Source organism: Carcharodon carcharias, chromosome 13 (genome assembly GCF_017639515.1).
Source record: "Carcharodon carcharias isolate sCarCar2 chromosome 13, sCarCar2.pri, whole genome shotgun sequence".
NCBI lineage: Eukaryota > Metazoa > Chordata > Chondrichthyes > Lamniformes > Lamnidae > Carcharodon > Carcharodon carcharias.
In genome coordinates this window covers 30743740-30762524 of record NC_054479.1, presented here as the reverse complement: position 1 = coordinate 30762524, position 18785 = coordinate 30743740, and the positions used below count along the sequence as shown (strand labels likewise).

The window sequence follows — 18785 nt, the reverse complement described above, 5'->3', positions numbered from 1 at the left end:
ATAGTGGGAGAATTCAGTGATGGTAATGCTATTGAATGTCCGGTGAGTTGTTCAATTCTGCTGCTGCTGATGGCCCACAGCACCTCATGGTTGTCCAGTCAAGTTGCTAGATCTGTTCTAAATCTATCCCGTTTAGCACAGTGGTAATGCCACACAACACGATGGAGGGTATCCTCAAAGTGAAGACGGAACTTCATCTCCACACAGATTGTGCAATGATCACTCTTACTGATATTGTCATGGACAGACACATCTGCAGCAGGCAGATTGGTGAGGATGAAGTCAAGTTTGTTTTTCCCTCTTGTTGGCTCCCTCATCACTTGCCGCAGATCCAGTCTTTAGGACTCAGCCAGCTCAGCCTGCAGTGGTGCTACCAAGCCAGTCTGCTCAGCCGCTTTAAAACCTCCGATTGGTCAAGCTGTTTGCAGTACTGGACGAGCAGAAATTTCCTTCAGTTAAATATATTGAAGACTGAAACTATTGCTTTTGGTCCTCTCCACAAAATGTGTTTTCTATCCACCAATTCCATCACACACTCTGGCTGCTCACTGAGACTCAACCCAACTTATCACAACATTTAGTGTCTTATTTACCATGAGTGGTACTTCTGATCCCTATATCCTCTCCATCCGACTGCCGACTTCCAAACCCATATCAATTGTCTCTGATGCCCAGCATATCTGCTGCTGTAGCGCTCATCGGTTCTCCAGATATGACGATTCCAATGCTGTCAAGTGGCCTTCTCTCTTGCGCCTTCCACAAACTTGAGCTCAATTAAATCTCTGCTGCCTCTGTTGGAACAATCACCACCTCCAAGTTTCTCCACTCCTTTTAAGTCACTCCTTAATCCTGCTTGTTTGATCAAGCTTTTGGTCGTCTGTTCTAAAATCTACTTGTGGCTTAGAGTCAAATTTTGTTTAATAACACTCTTGTGAAAGGCCTTGGGATGCTTCACTACATTTAATGTGCTGTATTACAAAAACTTGCATTTACATAAGTGACCAAGGCGGATCAAAATCTTTCCTTCTCCCAGTTAGTTGCTTTAAATTGGAATATAGTAGCTTTGTCAATCTTTTCTTCTGATGGAAGCACACAAATTTTCAGGACAGTTCAGCATGGCTTGCAACAAAATGTTACTTATACCATCATCTTGCACTCAAATGTAAAGGCAGTAATTTTGACTAGATTCCTACCTCTCGCACAAGAAAGCCATCTTGCATATATCTGGGATCAATACTGCGAAGTTTTTCCATGGTTTCGTACTGGCCCTGACACTTCTTCAGTTTTTCTGAGGAGCCAAGCGTATATTTCAGCAGAATGAGGCCAACGCGAAATATCACCTTTACACCTGGGTAGAGCAAAAATGGAAAAGCAAATAGCAATTGGCCACATTAACAGCATCAGGTACAAAATGAATATTTAGCTTTGCAAAGGTCAAACATAATCTTCATTGTTTAAGGAAACTACTAAATCAAATGAGAAAGGCAACTGTTTTCAACCTTGGAGCTACGGATTACTTGTTTCACTTTTTTCAAAAGGCTATTGTACAATTTTTTTTTTACACCAAACTATTAATTTTGTTTTTAAAATAATGAAAATAGTCTTATGGCATCAAATGGTTAAGGAAAGCATCTTTACAAACATTCACCCAGCTGACCAAGGGCTCAAACTAGAACATAAAGAGCAGAGCAGCAGAAAAATTGTACTCTTAAGAATAGATAGTGAACTGAAAATAGTAATGTTGGCAAGCCAAATAATCGTAAAGATTTCAAAAAAAGCTTATACATTTTCAAACTTTATTGTATCAAAATGATCTCAAACTGGTCATTTCCAGTTTTATTTTCAAATAATGTTATATGCCATATGGTACAGTGTTAGAAAACAGAGAATTTTATTGATTTCCCTTCATCCACGAGTTTATCCAGCTCATTCCAAATTAATTTGCAATTTTAAATTTTGGGAAATAGCTTCAAGAAAAATGCAACAATTGTGTGGCTTCACATTCACCTATGCTATCAAGGGCAATTATGGATAAGCAATAAATGCTGACCTTGCCATGATACCCAAACTCCCATGAAGGAATTTCTTAAAAAGCCAGTTTTTCTATTTTTAAAAAATCTTTGTTTATTTTATAATCATAATGCTCAAAGTGAGAAATGTGGTGCAGAGAAATGAGATGTTTCATATTTCATCCTCTCTCATCATCCAGCATTCTTAGCAAATTGTAACATTGTTAATTACAGAATAAAGCACTCCCTACAATGCATCTTGGGTTCAGCCTCAGAGGATCACCCAGATTGCAATAATTACATTTTCTATTTCTCATGTCACTACCCACTGAACTTCAGTGAGACTACAGATTTAGTGCCAGTGCCATGACTCACTGGGGATAGTGTACTATCCAGTCCCACTGTTCCCTGAGCCGCAGCAAATGTGAAAAAGTTGATCAAACCACCAGACTGCCCTCATTCTATCTAACTGTTTAATTTAGATTAACAGAATGCGAGCACCAGGTTTGTAAACTTAATAAGTAAATAACTGTTTCTTGAGCAAAATGTCGTTAACCAGTGGCAAAAGAAAGAAATATGAACTGCTAATTTCTAATACTAACTTAAACTCTACCCCCTTCTTAAATCCCTATACTCACACATACAAGACATATAAGACACACAAAAATGTGGATTTTAAGGGTGGGGTAAAACAGTTCAGTTGCATCGATTCTGCAGTACAGGATTCGATGGGTTGATTTTGATCAATGTCTTCCAAATTCCTTTCAGTTCTTGTTGATGACATGAGATGGTTTTCCAGCACTTTCAGTCTTTAGTTCACTGGTTGAGCACTTGCCTTTCAATGTCTCTAACAGTGATTTTCCCCTTTGCCTCCTGACAGGGGTTTTCAGAGAGAAAGCAGGTTATAGAGATAAGAGGAAAAAAGGCCAGCTAACTATTATTGTGGAATTACTGGAATCTTTCACACAGGAGAAAGAGGTTTTAGGTCTTGTTCCTTTCAGGCTAGGAGCTATTCAGCTGCACTGCTCTCACATAAAACCTGGTCAGAAGCCAATTAAACATTGTTACCAGGAAGCTCCCTTGGTCCAGGACCCCTTTTCTGGCACCATCCTGTCTTTCATGGCACACTATTCCAGGACTGCAACATTGTATATATCTCTCATCCTGTTCCAATGGACATGTCTTTCAAACTGTAGCCATTGTAATTTTAATCCACAATCCAACAGGAAATTAAAAGATATTTTCCTTACAACAGTCCAACAGAAATAAAAAGATATGTTCCTTAGCCCAGTTAGAAGCAACTTTTCCCAAGGAGCCCATGATCTCTACAAATCAGGCTGAGATTGCACAAACTTATCTCACTTGTGTTATTAACCTCAAAAATGGTAGGCAACACACTACATGGGCACAGATAAATTTAGGACACAAATGGCACCTCATGACTATCAATATCATGTGTTACAAGATAGGGGATAGGAAAGTACTGATGACTCCCTAGAGAGATTTCCCAATCTTAGATACGTAGTTGGAAAAGGTGCAGAGCAAAAGCTGAATGCTTAAATCAGGAAGGATAAAATTCCCAAGTTAGGTCAGCCAAGCCACTAATATGAACTTCCTTGCAGTCAGGCCATTAAATAAACGTGCAAAATATTGGTCATCTCCTGCCAACTTGTATCTAAGCATCAGCTATATATCAGATGGCTGATGCTGGTGTTAAAATAGCCAACAAAAACACAACAGTTTTGGTTATGTACCTTCACAGAAGAACATGTCCCAAATTCTCAGCACAGATACCCATGGCAAAGTTCTTGAAAACGCACACATGAACCACTCCGTCATGTAGAGGATGGGGTCAATCTTGTATTTTTTAAGATGCTTATGCGCCACTGGTGAAACCTTACGCAACAAGGCAAAAAAGATCTCCCCATCCAACTGGATTGCTTCCTGAGGAACAAATCAGAGAGTTATGAAAATATGCCAATTCCCACTGAAAAAGTTTAGCTTGAAACTATTTTGGACAGTAATTAAACTATGTAACCTTTGATGGGGTTTCATAGTTTTAAACAGTAGTTATGAAATGCAAAACCAACCTTTGGGATACAGGATAAATTCAGCACAGAATTAATGTTTGTATTGGAAATGAAAGAGTCATAGGTACAGGTCAAGTGTATGTTCTAATGTAATATTTGTTAGATTCACAATAAACTTGACTGGTAATTAGTAGCAGGATTAAGGACATTGAAAGCAATATTTTAAAGCTATCCATTGAAAACATTTATTGGAAAGTCACTACCCAGTGTAGTACTAAGCCTTTTAGATCAGAAAGTATTCAGCTCAATACTGAGTCCATTCTTAAATAAGCAGGGGCACTAAAATTATCTTCAGTACAAGGGAAGGGGAATTTCAGCTGGAAGCTGCATTGTAAGCATACTCATGTATGATTCCCGCTTTATAGTCAAATCATCTGATCACATTCGCTCATTTCATGTATTAAGAGTAGCCACTTGGGTGAAATCTCAAAGGGCTCTCAACATCTGTGGAACTGCACAGCACAGGGGAGGTGTGTAGAAAATGGTGGGGGGGGGGGAGAACATAAATTTGGTGGAATTTTATGAAAGTAATGATGCTGCATGGAATAAATTACAATCAAGACATCCCGTATAAAAAAATTTTGACAGTATGTATTATTAAATCAAAAACTATAAAATATTGCATTTACATTTAATCTTTTCCAGCACCCACTGTAGCTTGTAACCCTACTAGTTACAGAAACACAATGGAGGTCATGTACACTGTCCATGTGTTGGCAGCATGCTTGATAAACATATAAACCTATGACTCAACATAGAGATAAAATCCAATAAACTATATCTTGAAAAAGAGCAACCACAGCAATGTGGCACTTTTCTACAGCTAATGACAAGTATAAGATACCGTACATATCTTCAGAGTTTACAAACAACTAATTGAGCTCTCATAACTCTTGCATCCAGACAACTACGTATGGCACTTCATTTATGGAGCTTTATTTGCAATCCAGGCCGTGTACGAGATTCACATGAGGAATTCCTACACAATGCCACTACTGTATATAATTTTAGCTGAAAAAAGCTTTTGGCAACAGAAGCTAGAATGGCACTGTCCAAGTGCGAAAGGAAATTAAGCTCCCTCACGATGGAAAACAGCAAAACTGAATAGCTGCCAAAGCAAGAGATAAAGGCAACTGTGTTTAGCAAGTAGGCTTGAGAGCTATGTCTAAACTGAACAGTGAAACCTTATGTGAAAGAGCAAGAAGTATACAATGCCCAAGTGTTTGTGCAAGTGGAAGTTTAAAGGTTGAACAGTAGCCTCTGTAGCAAGTTTGACTACAAGTTGGCACTTTGGGAAGGTATGATGAGAGCCCACAGTCAAAACGCACATAATTTTAAGGATGTTACTAAAATATAAAATTTGAAAATGCAGCCATGTGGACATGAAAGTCAATATTATGAAATGTATTTAACCAAATTATCTAATTGAAACATCACACCTCAAATTTTCAAAAGTAGGTTTCATCAAAAACAAAATTTGATTTTTAACCAAAAAAAGCCATTTTTCAAGTTTTTTACCTAGTCATATAATTCTTTAATTTTTTTTTTAAATCAGTGAATGAAAACCAGAGGTGACTGACAGAAAAGAGGTCTTGCACTTATAACTTATTGAGCATATAATTACTAAATACTTTAGAATTCCTGGTGTTACAATTATGGAGGTTTATAAGATTGTTTTGGAACGGTGTCTTTAGTTTAAGGTAAAATGAAAATTGGTTATGTGACCTGTTCTGAACTCTGCCTGACAGCAAGTCTGCGTGGTTTGATTATTAGACATTAAAGAGGGCCCAGATTATTTTACTGGGAAGAACGTGCAAGGTACTTACATTTGAAGACGTTGGCAGCAGCCTATGTACCAACTAGTGGATCCACTGACAGTCTCCGAAGTCCCAGAAATGTTCAGAATGTCAGGTTATAAACAGCGTGCTTTAAACTCTCTATTTATCTCCGAGCAGTTGGGGTCTCAATCAGCATATCTACCCGGATTCAAGGCCCATGTGATTCACATCGCCATAGAGATCAGCTATGAAAGGTAAGGGGTCTAAAATTTTCCTGAAAAGTTACAGACACAGGTAATCTGCCAGGATCTGGGAGAGGGAAATCAGCCATAGGCAGCAAGATGCTGTAGCTCACCACATAAGAATCAAGTGTGGGAGCTGATGCTCAGATTGAAAAGACTGAATTCATGAGGAGTTAAAATTAAACTGGAAGATTCTCCTGGCTCGTGGTAGAGGAAGAATCCTTGGGGGAAAAAAACCTCACTGTGAAAGACAGTTCTGAGATTAAAAGTTCACAAGCTTTAAAAGGAAAGGAACAAAGATAAACCCTCTGGAGATAAGAATCATCTTGGATTGGTTCCAGGAGAATTGAATGTCTATTTAAAAGGAAGTGTAAAGTATACCTGTGAAGTGTGTTTTTAGTTGTGCTAAAAGATAAAAGGCGTATGTTTTGTTTTGTCATTTAAGTTGCCTACAAAGATAGTGTTTAGCTATTGATGCTTTTAGTCTTTTATTATAATACAAGTCTTAAAATGTGAAATCTTGTGCTGTCATCCTTTCAGCTATTAGCTAGAAGTTCGAATTTCTTTTTAGAAGTTATTGGTCTCTATGGAGATCGTAACACTGTAACATTGTTACTCTGACATTTTTCTACATAATACAGTAAAAATATCCTCAAGAGACGAGCAAATATTCTAAAAAGACCGAGTTAAAGAAGCATCTTACAACCGTATTTTTCACATGTATTTAGACAAACATAGCCAGTTGCATAGAAATAGGTCTGTACCACTGTGCATAATTATAAAACTGCAGAGTTCTAACCACTATTTTCTTCTGCCACATATTCCCCCTGCACCCACACACTATAATCCTGTGGTTGACAGTTCTGGTTTTTAATATTTCTAAGTAACTCCATCAGTAGGTTTAGAAACTCACCAATCCAGCACTGTAATATCCTGGAAGATATTTCTCACATATCTGAACTAGGCACCAAAAAGCTTGCTATGAAATAGAAAAGGGAAAGCAATTAAATCTACACATTCCCGAGAACAGCAGCAATACAGAAATTAAGGACACTTAATACAGGATTAGACAATGCTGTTAGTTAGCATCATTATATTTTGACATCTAGCAAATTAAGGTATTTCCTATCTGCTAATGGAATATTCCCCTGGATTAGACTCTTCCAAGTCAGCCGTTAGGATTCAGACAAGTAGGGTGCATAAGACGTGGAATTGTGAACCAAGACCCAAAATGACAAGTTTCTACAGGTGGTCATATACGTTCATTAAAGTGAGGAATAAATCATTCTATAGCTGCTTTGCGTAGGCCATTTAGCCCCTCGGACCTGTTTCACCACTGAACAAGAATCATGGTTGATCTGTGGTCCAACTCCAAATCCCTGCCTTTGTCCCATATCCCTTAATACCTGTGATCAACAAAAATCTATCAATCTCCATTTTAAAAGTTAACAATAGCTCAAGAATCGCCTCCCATTTTTGGAAGAGTGTATCAAACTTCTTGCCACCTTTGTCTCTAGAAGTGTTCCTTAATTTCATTCCTGAAAGGACTGGCCATAATTTTTAGGCTATGTCCACTAATCTTATACACCCCACCAGCAGAAATAATCTCTCTCCATCTACCCTATCAGTTACCAATTAATACCTTGAAAGCTTGAATCAAATCACCCTTTACACAAACCTAATCTGTGTAATCACGCCTCCTAATTTAATCTATAGGGTCAGGTAGTTCATTTATGTTGCACTCTTTTCAAAGCCAATATATCAATCCTAAGATGTGGGGCTGGATTTTGCCGTCGGCGAGCAGGGGGCGGGGTCCGCTTGCCGACGCGTAAAATGACATGGGATGACACCGGTGGGAACTCCCGACATCATCCCGCCCCATTTAAATTTTCAGGAAGGCGGCCCGCAGCAAAATTAGCTGTGGCCCACCGACCTGTCAATGGCCAATTGAGGCCATTGACAGGATTGTTAAAACAATTAAAGGACCTGCCCGTCCAACCTTAAGGTTGGTGGGTTGGCCAGGAGACCCGGCAGGGACTAGAAAAAACATGAAACCTCATCCACCGTTGGGATGAGGTTTCATGTAGGGATTTAAAAAGTTTAATAAAGTTTTAGTGAAATTTATGAACATGTCCCATCTCATGAGGGGACATGTTAAGGATTTTTTTTTCTCTATTGTAAATGTTTTTACAACCGTCAGCGATCTCCCTGAGGCAGCACTTAGCCTCAGGGAGATGTGCGCTCTTTGATGCGCATGCGCAAAAGAGCGCACTCTCGCATTTGGGGAATCCCCCCCACCTGCACAGGAAGTGCATAGCGCTTCCTGGCGGACATCACAATGGGTGATCCTTAATTGGCCCGCCCACATAAAATGGCGGCGGGGCCCACTTCCCACCCACCGGAGATTGGGTCGGGCCCGCCCGCCCAGTAGGCAGAAAATTCTGCCCATTGTGTCCAGAACTAAACACAGTACTCCAGGTGTGGTCTAACCTCATATAGCTGTTCAATTTATTTTGAAATTAAAGTTAATTAGAAATCCCATCACAAGAGGAGGCATACTTTGTCAATTGCAATGAAAAATTATGTTAATGCATGCCAAACAATACTGCATATAGTCGTACAGGGGCATTGCAAGAGGGGTAGAAAATTCAACTGCAGGCACAAAATATTTGGGCGAAGGCAAGATTTCCAAATTAAAAAAAACTTCAATGAAAGTAATCACAGGCACAAAAGAATCATATACAGAAGTTTCAATTATGTTGTAAAAGATCTATTTTTGAAAGTTTATCAAATATGAGAAAAAAACATTTCATCCCATAGTTGTCAAACCAGATGGGTAAAAAATGGCAGATGAAATAAATTTGATTAAATAAATGTTTTAAGAGCTTTGAATTGCTCTAGTATGACTTTTATTGGAAAGACCTTACAGACTGGTGATTCTTAATTTGTTTTCATATAAAATGTTTAATAGTTCCTAAATAGTTAATTTAATTGGAAAATCAATGCACACGTGAAGCTACTAAATTGCGATTTATTATTGTTTACTGAAGGTGAAACATGAGCAAATCTAGTGAAAGTGTGACATAGAAATTTGCATTAGACAGTATGCAATACCAGAAATGTAACAAACTGAAGTAGATAGTAATATTCCATTTGCACGCACATTCTGCCAACACTGTGCACAGCCTCGTACGTGAGGAAACAATGGCAGTTGTATGTAGCAAAAGGAGGCTGCCACCTGTGGAACTTCATACAAGCATGAATCGTTAACTTCAGGAAAGGAGGTGGGGGTAGGGAGGGGAACCAGGAACTTTTTTTTAAAAAAAACTCTCTCCTCAACCATTTAAATGTTTACTTCTCTTCCCGGAGGCATTCCAGGCACCATTCCCAGTTAGTTAGGTCACACGCTTAGAGGTTGATGGTTCTCTACAAGCAGAGACAAAGACAGGCAACAGTGGGGGCGGGGGGGGGGGGTTCAACTCTACTTCTGATTTTTCCTCCTTCCTTCCCTCCCTGTAGGGAAGTGCTGGCCTACAATTTACATTACACACTGCTATGGAGCTTTCCATTTTGCAGGAATTTTTGAACACACAAAGCAATTTTCTCCAAATAGACTTTCAGAATTGGTTTGAAACGATGAGAAAAAATATGGTGTTTAGTTACCTCAGCAGGCATGTGCATAAGAAGGACAGCAGCAATTGGAGCCTGTGCCTGACAGTACCCCTCCTCTGGTCTGTAAATTGTGTATGCTTTTAGAACTCTATAAAGATCTTGTTGCCTAAAATAAACAAAGAATCAATTGAATTTTGAAAAGCCATAAGAAAACAAAGAAAAATCATAATTTCCTTGACATTTAGACCTAGGTTTGGTTACGGGCACATTTTTATCCTCTTGCTTCACTGTAAATATCCATAGATTCAATGTTTTCTTCTGGATACATAAAGTCACCATTAAAGTAATGCCCCATGCTACTTCTCAGGTAATGCTTAACTTGGAGGTCTCAATTTAAAAACATTGTTACCTGGTTTCACAAAAATTCCCCACCTTCAGCTCTTGAACTCCCCTCAAATTTAAACTTTACAATTATATTCCCCATTTTTAAATTAAGTTGAAGAGGGAGCATTCACACATCAGTACCTTTTAAAAGTTACATTATTAAAATTCTGCCTAACTTTTGCACTGTTCATATTTGAGCAGTAATTACCAATATCACTGGAAGAACTAGCTTGATGAGTTACTGAACCTTGAAATATGTAGGCAAGGTGAATTAATGGGACGTCCCAAGATCATGAAAGGCACCATATAAATGCAAGAATTCGTTTCTTTCTTGGTCCTGCACTGAATTGTCTGCTGGGATTGTGAGCTCAAATCTCAGTGTGGTTTGAACCCACGGCCCTTCGACTGAAGTGAGAGTAACATCGAACAGTAAGCTTTAAAGGAACACAAAATGTAAAGGATTCTGAGTACAAAGGATTCATAAATGTAACTAAATAGGTGCGAATACAATAAGATACTTAAGAAATAAGGCACCAAAATTACCCAGAGTACTTCTTTGTTCTTTATTAGAATCCTTGTTCAAGAGAGTCAACTTAAAAGTTTTGCGTCCTATTTGTTGTAGCTTCATACAGAGCTGCTACACCTCACTCCAGCATGTCTGTTTACATAGAGTATCATTTCGGATAGATAGATTTAGGGTTTCACATTGTAATAAAAATAACCTATTTAAATGATTAAGTATTTTTTTAAAACTGTCCTTTGTATAAGAATTACCTTTGCTTTAACATTGTGCTTTACATCTTTAAAAACATCAAATAAAAAAAGCATGATCATACCCATGGCCGCCTCTAGCAATAAACATCTCATGAAAAGGAAATTGGCGATGCAGATCTCTTTCTATTACATCAAGCCATGTTGGATCTCCAGGTGACTGATCCATTTCCTAAAGAAAACAACCATTATACCCATAAGATTTTAATAATTATTTTGATACAGCATAAGCTTTCTAAGTGTACCAACTACAATTTAATGTAACAGGATATTTTATTGTTAAAATATTTTAGAAACATAACACAACTGCATTTAAGCAGACTGCTTTACAGAGTTATGCAAAATCTGGGTTAGGCCTATTTTACCATTCTTTCGTTCCATGCTGGATTATGACAACAAGCAGCATTTATATAGTGCCTTTTAACATAGTACAAATGGGGGGAGGCGGTGACATCATGGTATTGTCATTGGACTGGTATTCCAGAGGACCAGGGTATTGCTCTGTGGTGCAATTTGATGGTGAAATTTGAATTCAGTAGAAATCTGGAGTTAAAAGACTGATGAAGACCATGAAACCATTTTCAATTGTTGTAAAAACGAATAAGGAAATCTGCCGTCCTTAACTCCAGACCAACAGCAATGTGGCTGACTCTTAACTGCCTTCTGAACAAGAGCCATTAGGGATGGGCAATAAATGCTGGCCTAGCCAGTGACGCCTACATCCCATGAACTGAACAAAAAAATACAACTACTTATATTTATAGTGCCTTTAACATAATGAAACATCCCAAGGTATTTCACGGGAGCATTATAAAACAAAGTATGACACATAAGGAGATTATTAGGTCATATGACCACATGGATAAAGCTTGGATAAAGGGCATAGATTTTCAGAAGCATCTTAAAGAAGGAAAACAATGTAGAGAGGTGTAAGGAGGGAATTCCAGAGCTTGGGACCTAGGCAACTGAAGGCACAGCCACCAATGATGCAGGGATTAAGATTGGGGATGCTCAAGAGATCGAGAATTAGAAGAACGCAGATATCACGGAACATCATGAGGCTGAAGGAGATTACAGAGACGGGGAGCGCAAGACCATGGAGGGATTTGAAAACAAGGATGAGAACTTTAATAGCAAGACATCGAAATAGTGGCATAATCATTTAGAGAGGTAACAAAGATCAGGATAAGGGTTTCAGCAGAAATAAGGAGATATTTCAGAATACACAGAATAGATACATTCCAACGAGAAAGAAAAATTCCAAGGGGAGAATCACCATCTATGTTTAAATAAAAAAGTTAAAGATAGTATCAAACTTAAAGAAAAAGCATATAATGGTGCAAAGATGGTGGCAGGTCAGATTATTGGACAGAATATAAAAAACAGCAAAGAATGTCTAAATGATTAATAAGGAGGGAAAAATTAGGGTGCGAGAGAAAGCTAGCTAGAAATATAAAAACAGATAATAAGAGTTTCTATAGATATTTTTAAAAAGTTAACAAAGCGAGCGTTGGTCCTAGAGAAAGTAAGTCTGGGGGATTAAAAATGGAAAATGAGGAGATGGCAAATGAACTGAATAGGTATTTTGCATCGGTCTTCACTATAGAGGATACAAGTAACATCCCAGAAATAGCTGAAAATCAGGAATTGGAAGGGAGGAAAGAACTCAAGAAAATTACAATCACCAGGAAAGTGGTACTCAGCAAATTGTTAGAACTGCAAGAATTGTTAGTCCTGGGTCCTAATGGATTTCATCCTAGGATCTTAAAAGTAACAGCTAGAGAGACAGTTGATGCATTGGTTTTAATTTTCCAAAAACACTAGATTCAGGGAAGGTTCCATTAGATTGGAAAATAGCTAATGTAACTCCTTTATTCAAAAAGGGAGAGAGACAAAAAGCAGGAAACTACAGGCCAGTTAGCCTAACATTTGTCATAGGGAAGATGCTAGAAGCTATTATTAAAGACACGTTATAACAGGGCACTCAGATAAATTCAAGGTAATCAGGCAGAGTCAACATGGTTTTGTGAAAGGAAAATCATGGTTAGCCAACTTATTGGAGTTCTTCGAAGAAGTAACAGGTGCTGTAAATAGAGTCAGAATTTTACAGCACAGAAACAGGCCCTTCGGTCCATCATGTCCATGCTAGCCATCAAGCACCTATCTATAATGAAGGGGAACCAGTGGATATGCTATATTTAGATTTTCAGAAGGCATTTGATAAGGTGCCTCAAAGGTTATTGCAGAAAATAAAAGCTCATGGTGTAGGGGGTAATATATTGGCATGGATAGAAGATTGGCTAGCTAACAGGAAACAATAGGCATAAATGGCTCATTTTCTGGTTGGCAGAATGTGACGAGTGGTATGCCAAGGAATCAGTGCTGGGGCCTCAACTCTTCATAATTTATATAAATGATTTGGATAAAGGGTCCGATGGTATGGTTGCTAAATTTGCTGATGACACAAAGGTAGGTAGGAATGTAAGTTTTAAAGGAGACATAAGGAGGTTACAAACAGATATAGATAGGTTAGGTGAGTGGGCAAAGATCTGTCAAATGGAGTATAATGTGGGAAAACATGAGGTTGTCCATTTTGGCAGGACAATTAAAAAAAAGAGGCATGTACAAAAAGAGTTATGCAGGTGCAGCAAGTAATTAGCAAAGCTAATAGAATGTTATCATTTATTGCAAGGGGAATTGAGTAGGGAGGTTACGCTTCAGTTATACAGGGTATTGGTGAGACCACATCTGGAGTACTGTATACAGTATTGGTCTCCTTATTTAAGGAAAGATGTAAATGCTCTAGAAGCAGAGATATAAATGCATTAGAAGCAATTCAGAAAAGGTTTACTATATTAATACCTGAAATGGGCAGGTTATCTTATGAGGAAAGGCTGGACAGGCTAGCCTTGTATCCGCTGGAGTTTAGAAGAGTAAGAGGCGACTTGATTGAAACACAAGATCCTGAGGAGATTTGACACGGTGAATGTGGAAAGGATATTTCCTCTTGTGACAGAATCTAGAACTCGGAGCACTGTTTCAAAATAAGGAGTCGCCCATTTAGGACAGGGATGAGGAATTTTTTTTTCTGAGGATCGTGAGACTTTGGAATTCTCTTCCTCAAAAGGTGGTTGAGGCAGAGTCCTTGAATGTCTTTAGGGCAAAGGTAGATAGATTCTTGGTATGCAAGCGAGTGAAAGGTTACCAGGGGAGGCAGGAATATGAGGTTAAAATCAGATCAGCCGTGATCTGATTGCCTCAGCTCAAGCCTGCTGTGCGATTCAATGAGGGGAAATGTGCATGGGGCAATAACAGAAGTAAAAGTAGGCAGTCTTGGTAATGGATGGGATTGGAGCCAGAAACTCAGCTCAGGGTAAATTAGGTTGCCAAAATTGCCAACAGTCTAATTCAACCTCAGATATAGTGGCTATGGAGAGGGAATGTGTTGTCAGTAAATTAAAGAGGAGGAAGAAAAATAATTTGGGTTCCCATACTGAAGCAATACAAGAGTGACCGACTCCCACAGGAAATGCTTGTGAACATTTTCCATTGAGGTTATTTTGCAAGCAGGCACTGCCAAGTCTCAAATATGAACAGTGGTCACTTGACAAGGTGCCAGAGGATGAGGCACCTTTGGATCGTTTCTCTGGCAAAGGTGTCAAGGACGTCAGAAGGTCAGAGGTGGAGAGAAACTACTGTAAAACCGTCAGTGGTATAAAGACATCCATTAAGATTTCCTAATAATATTCAAAAGTGAATATTTTAATAACAGTCAACGCATTTCATTTTGTTTATACTCACGTCAAACTTCCCATGGTTTTGTTCCATTTTTACTTTACTTCCTGACAAATACTGCCAAGCTCGTCCTCGTAGTGAGGGTGGAATTCCTTTCTGACATCGTAGTTTTACCTGTATTAGAAAAGCAAGAAATGTTAATAGATGAACATAATACAACGTCAATTTTCTTTAGTGGTCTTGCTTTTTTTTTAATCGTCAAGGATGAGGTCATCCCAGTGTTTTAGTTCAACCAGACTAACTTAGAAGTGAAATGTGGATGCATTAAACAACTTTGACTAACTAAACTGGTGTTATTTCCAACAGCTTATTGCTTAAGCTTTTATTTTATGATTTCTTCCTAATAATTTAATTTTATATCTGTTAGTTTGATTAGCTTGAAGTATACTGAAATAAATTTCTGTATTCATTTCATCCACCTGCACCAATTAATGATTTGTATTTGCGGGGGGGGACTCAGCCTTTGCAGCTTTACTGGGGTGTGTACTTCAGCAAGGAGGTGGGGGGGGGGGGGGGTGCAGAAATGTTTCCTTGAAGCCCCTGCCACAGCATGAAGGGCCAATGACAGGGCAAGATGACAAGAAACTGCAGAAATTGTTAAAAATTCTAAAGTTGAAACTTTCCAATTGATTGTTCTGGCAAATGAAATAATTGTGAATCCCATTTCTGCCAGGATTAGCTCTTGCCACATCATAATGCCTAAATCAGACCCCAAAACCAAGCAACTAAGCAACTAACCATGCTAAGCACACCCAGCATTAAGGGTAATTGGTTTGTGTTTCTGTTGGACATCATCCTGTTAGCCTCGCCTCTTTTGATGACGCTTACACAGAAAGAGCGTCTCATCTCTTCCAGTAGAATCCAGCAGCATTATAAAAAGAGGTTGTGTGTTAGGAAATAGAGATGGTTTAAGTAAGCTATATTGGTATCTGTAGGTGTTAGGAATGAGTTTTAGCTTTAAAGTTTAAGTTTGATTTGTATTTCTGTATCTGTGAGTTAAGTAGGGTCAAATTGAGTTTTAGTTTCACTTTAAAAAGGTGCCTGCATTTCTAATGGAGGCTTTTTACAACTGTTGCAGCTAGGATAAACAAACAGGAGAAGAAGAATTGGGCTGATGTCGAAGTCTCACCAAGGTTCGGCATTATCAAAGATCCCAGTTCTGGTGTGCAAGTAGACACACTTTGTAGATGACCTGTAGGCATATGACAGCAGCAAAGGGATGAATATGCCAAAGAGTGTTGGTGCCAGAACACACTCCTGTTTGACCCCACTGCAGATGTCAAAAGGTTCCAATGTTGCCCCGTCAGAGCTGACCGAAGGGGAGATCACATTGAGCAGCATCAGGCAACCAATTTTGTCCATAAGCTTAAATAGATTGCCTCTGCTCACTTGATCAAATGCCTTGGCGACATCCTTTGTTCGTGACATTTCTCTTCTAGCTGCCAGGCTAAGAAGATTATGCCAGTTGTAGATCTGCCAGGTCTGAAACCACATTGGGATTGGGGTAGATGCATTCAGCCGGGATCTGCAGTCTGACAAGGGCAATACAATGCTCAGCAGGTAGATGCTTCAATAGTTGCTGCAATTGCTGCAGTTACCCTTGTTTTTGTCACAAATCTTTGTATCATGCATATCCTGGAGACACTGCACCCTCCCTCCAGTAGGGACAGAGAAGTTTGTGCAAATACTGCATGAGTGCTGGTTTCCCATGTTTGATGAGTTCAGACAGTATAGTGTTAGTACCTGGAGATTTGCCCATGGCAAGCAGGTAAATAACTTTGCTAATCTCCTCCATTGTGGGTTTAATAATCAGCTCTTCCATGACAGGTGGGTATTTCTATTGTGTCCAGAGCTTCCTTGGTGGCAGTGTTATCCCTAGTGTACAACTCAAGATAGTGGTACACCCATCTCTCCAACTGCAGTCGGTGATGACCTCTCCTGCCTTTGTTTTCAATGGAGCCATTTTATTTGCTGATGGACTCATTGCCTTTTTATCCCTTCAAGTATGTCCCTGACATTCCCTGTGTCAGGGGACATCTAGATAGTCCAGCAAAGTTGTAAGCAGTAGTCACTGCACACGGCCTAACGATCTGTTAGACTTTACTTCGAGTGGCTTTTAGAGCATTCAGAGTCTTCTCGTTTGGACCTCTTTTGTAATTAATGAGAGTGGACTGCCTGACTTCAATGACTGGTTCCATCATAGTAATGTTAGCCTTGAGCCAGTCAGCATTTTTCTGCTCTTGCTTCACATATATTGAGGGTGCAGTATTTTGGATGGTGTCTCAAAGCATGTTCCATTTCACTTCTATACTATGTGTGAATGCCTGAGAGCACCTGTTCAATCAAATTGAGGAACTGTTGGTTTTTATCCAGGGAGGCAGTATGGCTGATGTTGATACAAGGATGGCAATTCTGCTTTGAATGAAAGAACTTCATGGGTTTCCTGCTAACCCTGGTGAATACCAAGGAGTGATCTGTATCACAGTCAGCATTGTGATAGCTGCATTCAGAGTGCTTTTCAGAAAGTGATATCTGGTGATGATTAGGTAATCAGCTGGTGCCAATATCCTGATTTTGGATGTCTCTAGGTCAACTAGTGGCATGGTTTGTTCTGAAGGAAGGTGTTAGCTACATAAAGCTCAAGTAGTTTCTGTCCATTCTCATTTATCATTCCCAGATGACGTCCAAAATCCCCCAGTAAGTAAAGATGTTCCAACTTAGGGATTTTGCTGATAGCAGTGACAAGCTTCTTATAAAACTGACCTTTCACCTCTGTATTGGAGCACAGCACTGGAGCATGGATATTCAAGAAGTTAATTGGCCCTACTTGAGTTGAGAGGCGGGTAGAGAGAACACAGTCTGCATCATTTGTTGGGGGGGTTCAATCATTGACAGTGGTGAACAAAAACAGAAACAGAAATACCTGGAAAAACTCAGCTGGTCTGGCAGCATCGGCGGAGGAGAACACATTTGAACTAAGAAAAATAGGAAAGGGGTGAAATATAAGCTGGTTTGGGGGGGTTGTTATATTTCACCCCTTTCCTATTTTTACTTTGTTCTGTTGAAAGGTCATGAGGACTCGAAACATCAACTGTGCTCTCCTCCACTGATGCTGCCAGACTTGCTGAGTTTTTCCAGGTATTTCTGTTTCTGTTTTTGTTTTGGATTTCCAGCATCCTCAGTTTTTTGCTTTTATCTCTGTATTGACAGTGGTGAGTTACTTACAGCCAAGCCTACACTTGGCTCACACTTTTCCCTGTCAGATGAACATGTAACGTTTTCTTTCAGTGATCCACTCTCAGCGAGCTTGGACTCTTGTAGGGAAACTATGCCAATGTTCTGCCCATCAAGGAAGTTCCCCTCCAAATCACTCACCATCCTGACTTGGAAATATATCACCGTTTCTTCACTGTCGCTGGGTCAAAATCCTGGAATGCCCTTCCTAACAGCACTGTGGGCATACCTATACCACATGGACTGCAATGGTTCAAGAAGACAGCTCACCATCACCTTCTCAAGGACAATTAGGGATGGGCAATAAATGCTGGCCCAGCCAGCGAAGCCCACGTCCAGTGAATGAATTAAAAAAAAGGTTGTCTTGCATGCATTATTGACCAGCTGAAAGTCGTCTGTTGATCCCGTGCACATGGTCCTGACATTACAGTTTGCCAATAGAAGAAGTGGCATCTTCTTCCTTTTGTTTGTTTTGTCTGCAATGGATTCTGTCCACTTGTTGAACAGAGACGCTAAGCTCCAAGCACCCACTGAAGCAAATGAACCATGGCAGGTCAACACCTTACCAGTCAGGAGCTGCCAACTTGAGACTGACCAATGGGAAAGGATGGTCCCTCCCACCATTGGAGACAGCCAATAGCACCCATTCTCTATGCCAGCTGAGGTGGACTTCAAACTTGTAATTGCTCTCTCATGTGGTGTTCCACTCTGCAGCGAAACTGGAGTGTCTTCTCCAGGGCACATGCCTGTAAAGTTTGTGGAGACCCTGGAATATCCAAACATCAATGTCCCCTCTCATTCTCCACAGATGAGGCCCAAGGATTGCAAAGCAGTACCTTTGGCACCAGCTTGGTTGCAGGAGTTGCCAGA

General features: G+C 39.5%; 2 protein-coding genes across 2 annotated transcripts in view; both read right to left on the bottom strand.

The window, feature by feature from the left end:
* LOC121285533 (BRCA1 associated protein) overlaps positions 1-1319 on the bottom strand; it is a 73009-nt gene extending 71690 nt beyond the window's left edge. Inside the window, exon 1 of the mRNA XM_041202065.1 lies at positions 1194-1319. The gene's annotated coding sequence lies outside the window, so the exon portion shown is untranslated. The remainder of the gene's footprint in view (positions 1-1193) is intronic.
* tbc1d10ab (TBC1 domain family, member 10Ab) overlaps positions 1-18785 on the bottom strand; it is a 63610-nt gene that overhangs the window by 16659 nt on the left and 28166 nt on the right. The window contains exons 3-8 of the mRNA XM_041202066.1: positions 14688-14795; positions 10952-11058; positions 9783-9897; positions 7033-7098; positions 3764-3953; positions 1194-1348 (exon numbers count right to left, since the gene is read on the bottom strand). Coding sequence (XP_041058000.1) covers positions 1194-1348; positions 3764-3953; positions 7033-7098; positions 9783-9897; positions 10952-11058; positions 14688-14795 — 741 coding nt within the window. The remainder of the gene's footprint in view (positions 1-1193; positions 1349-3763; positions 3954-7032; positions 7099-9782; positions 9898-10951; positions 11059-14687; positions 14796-18785) is intronic.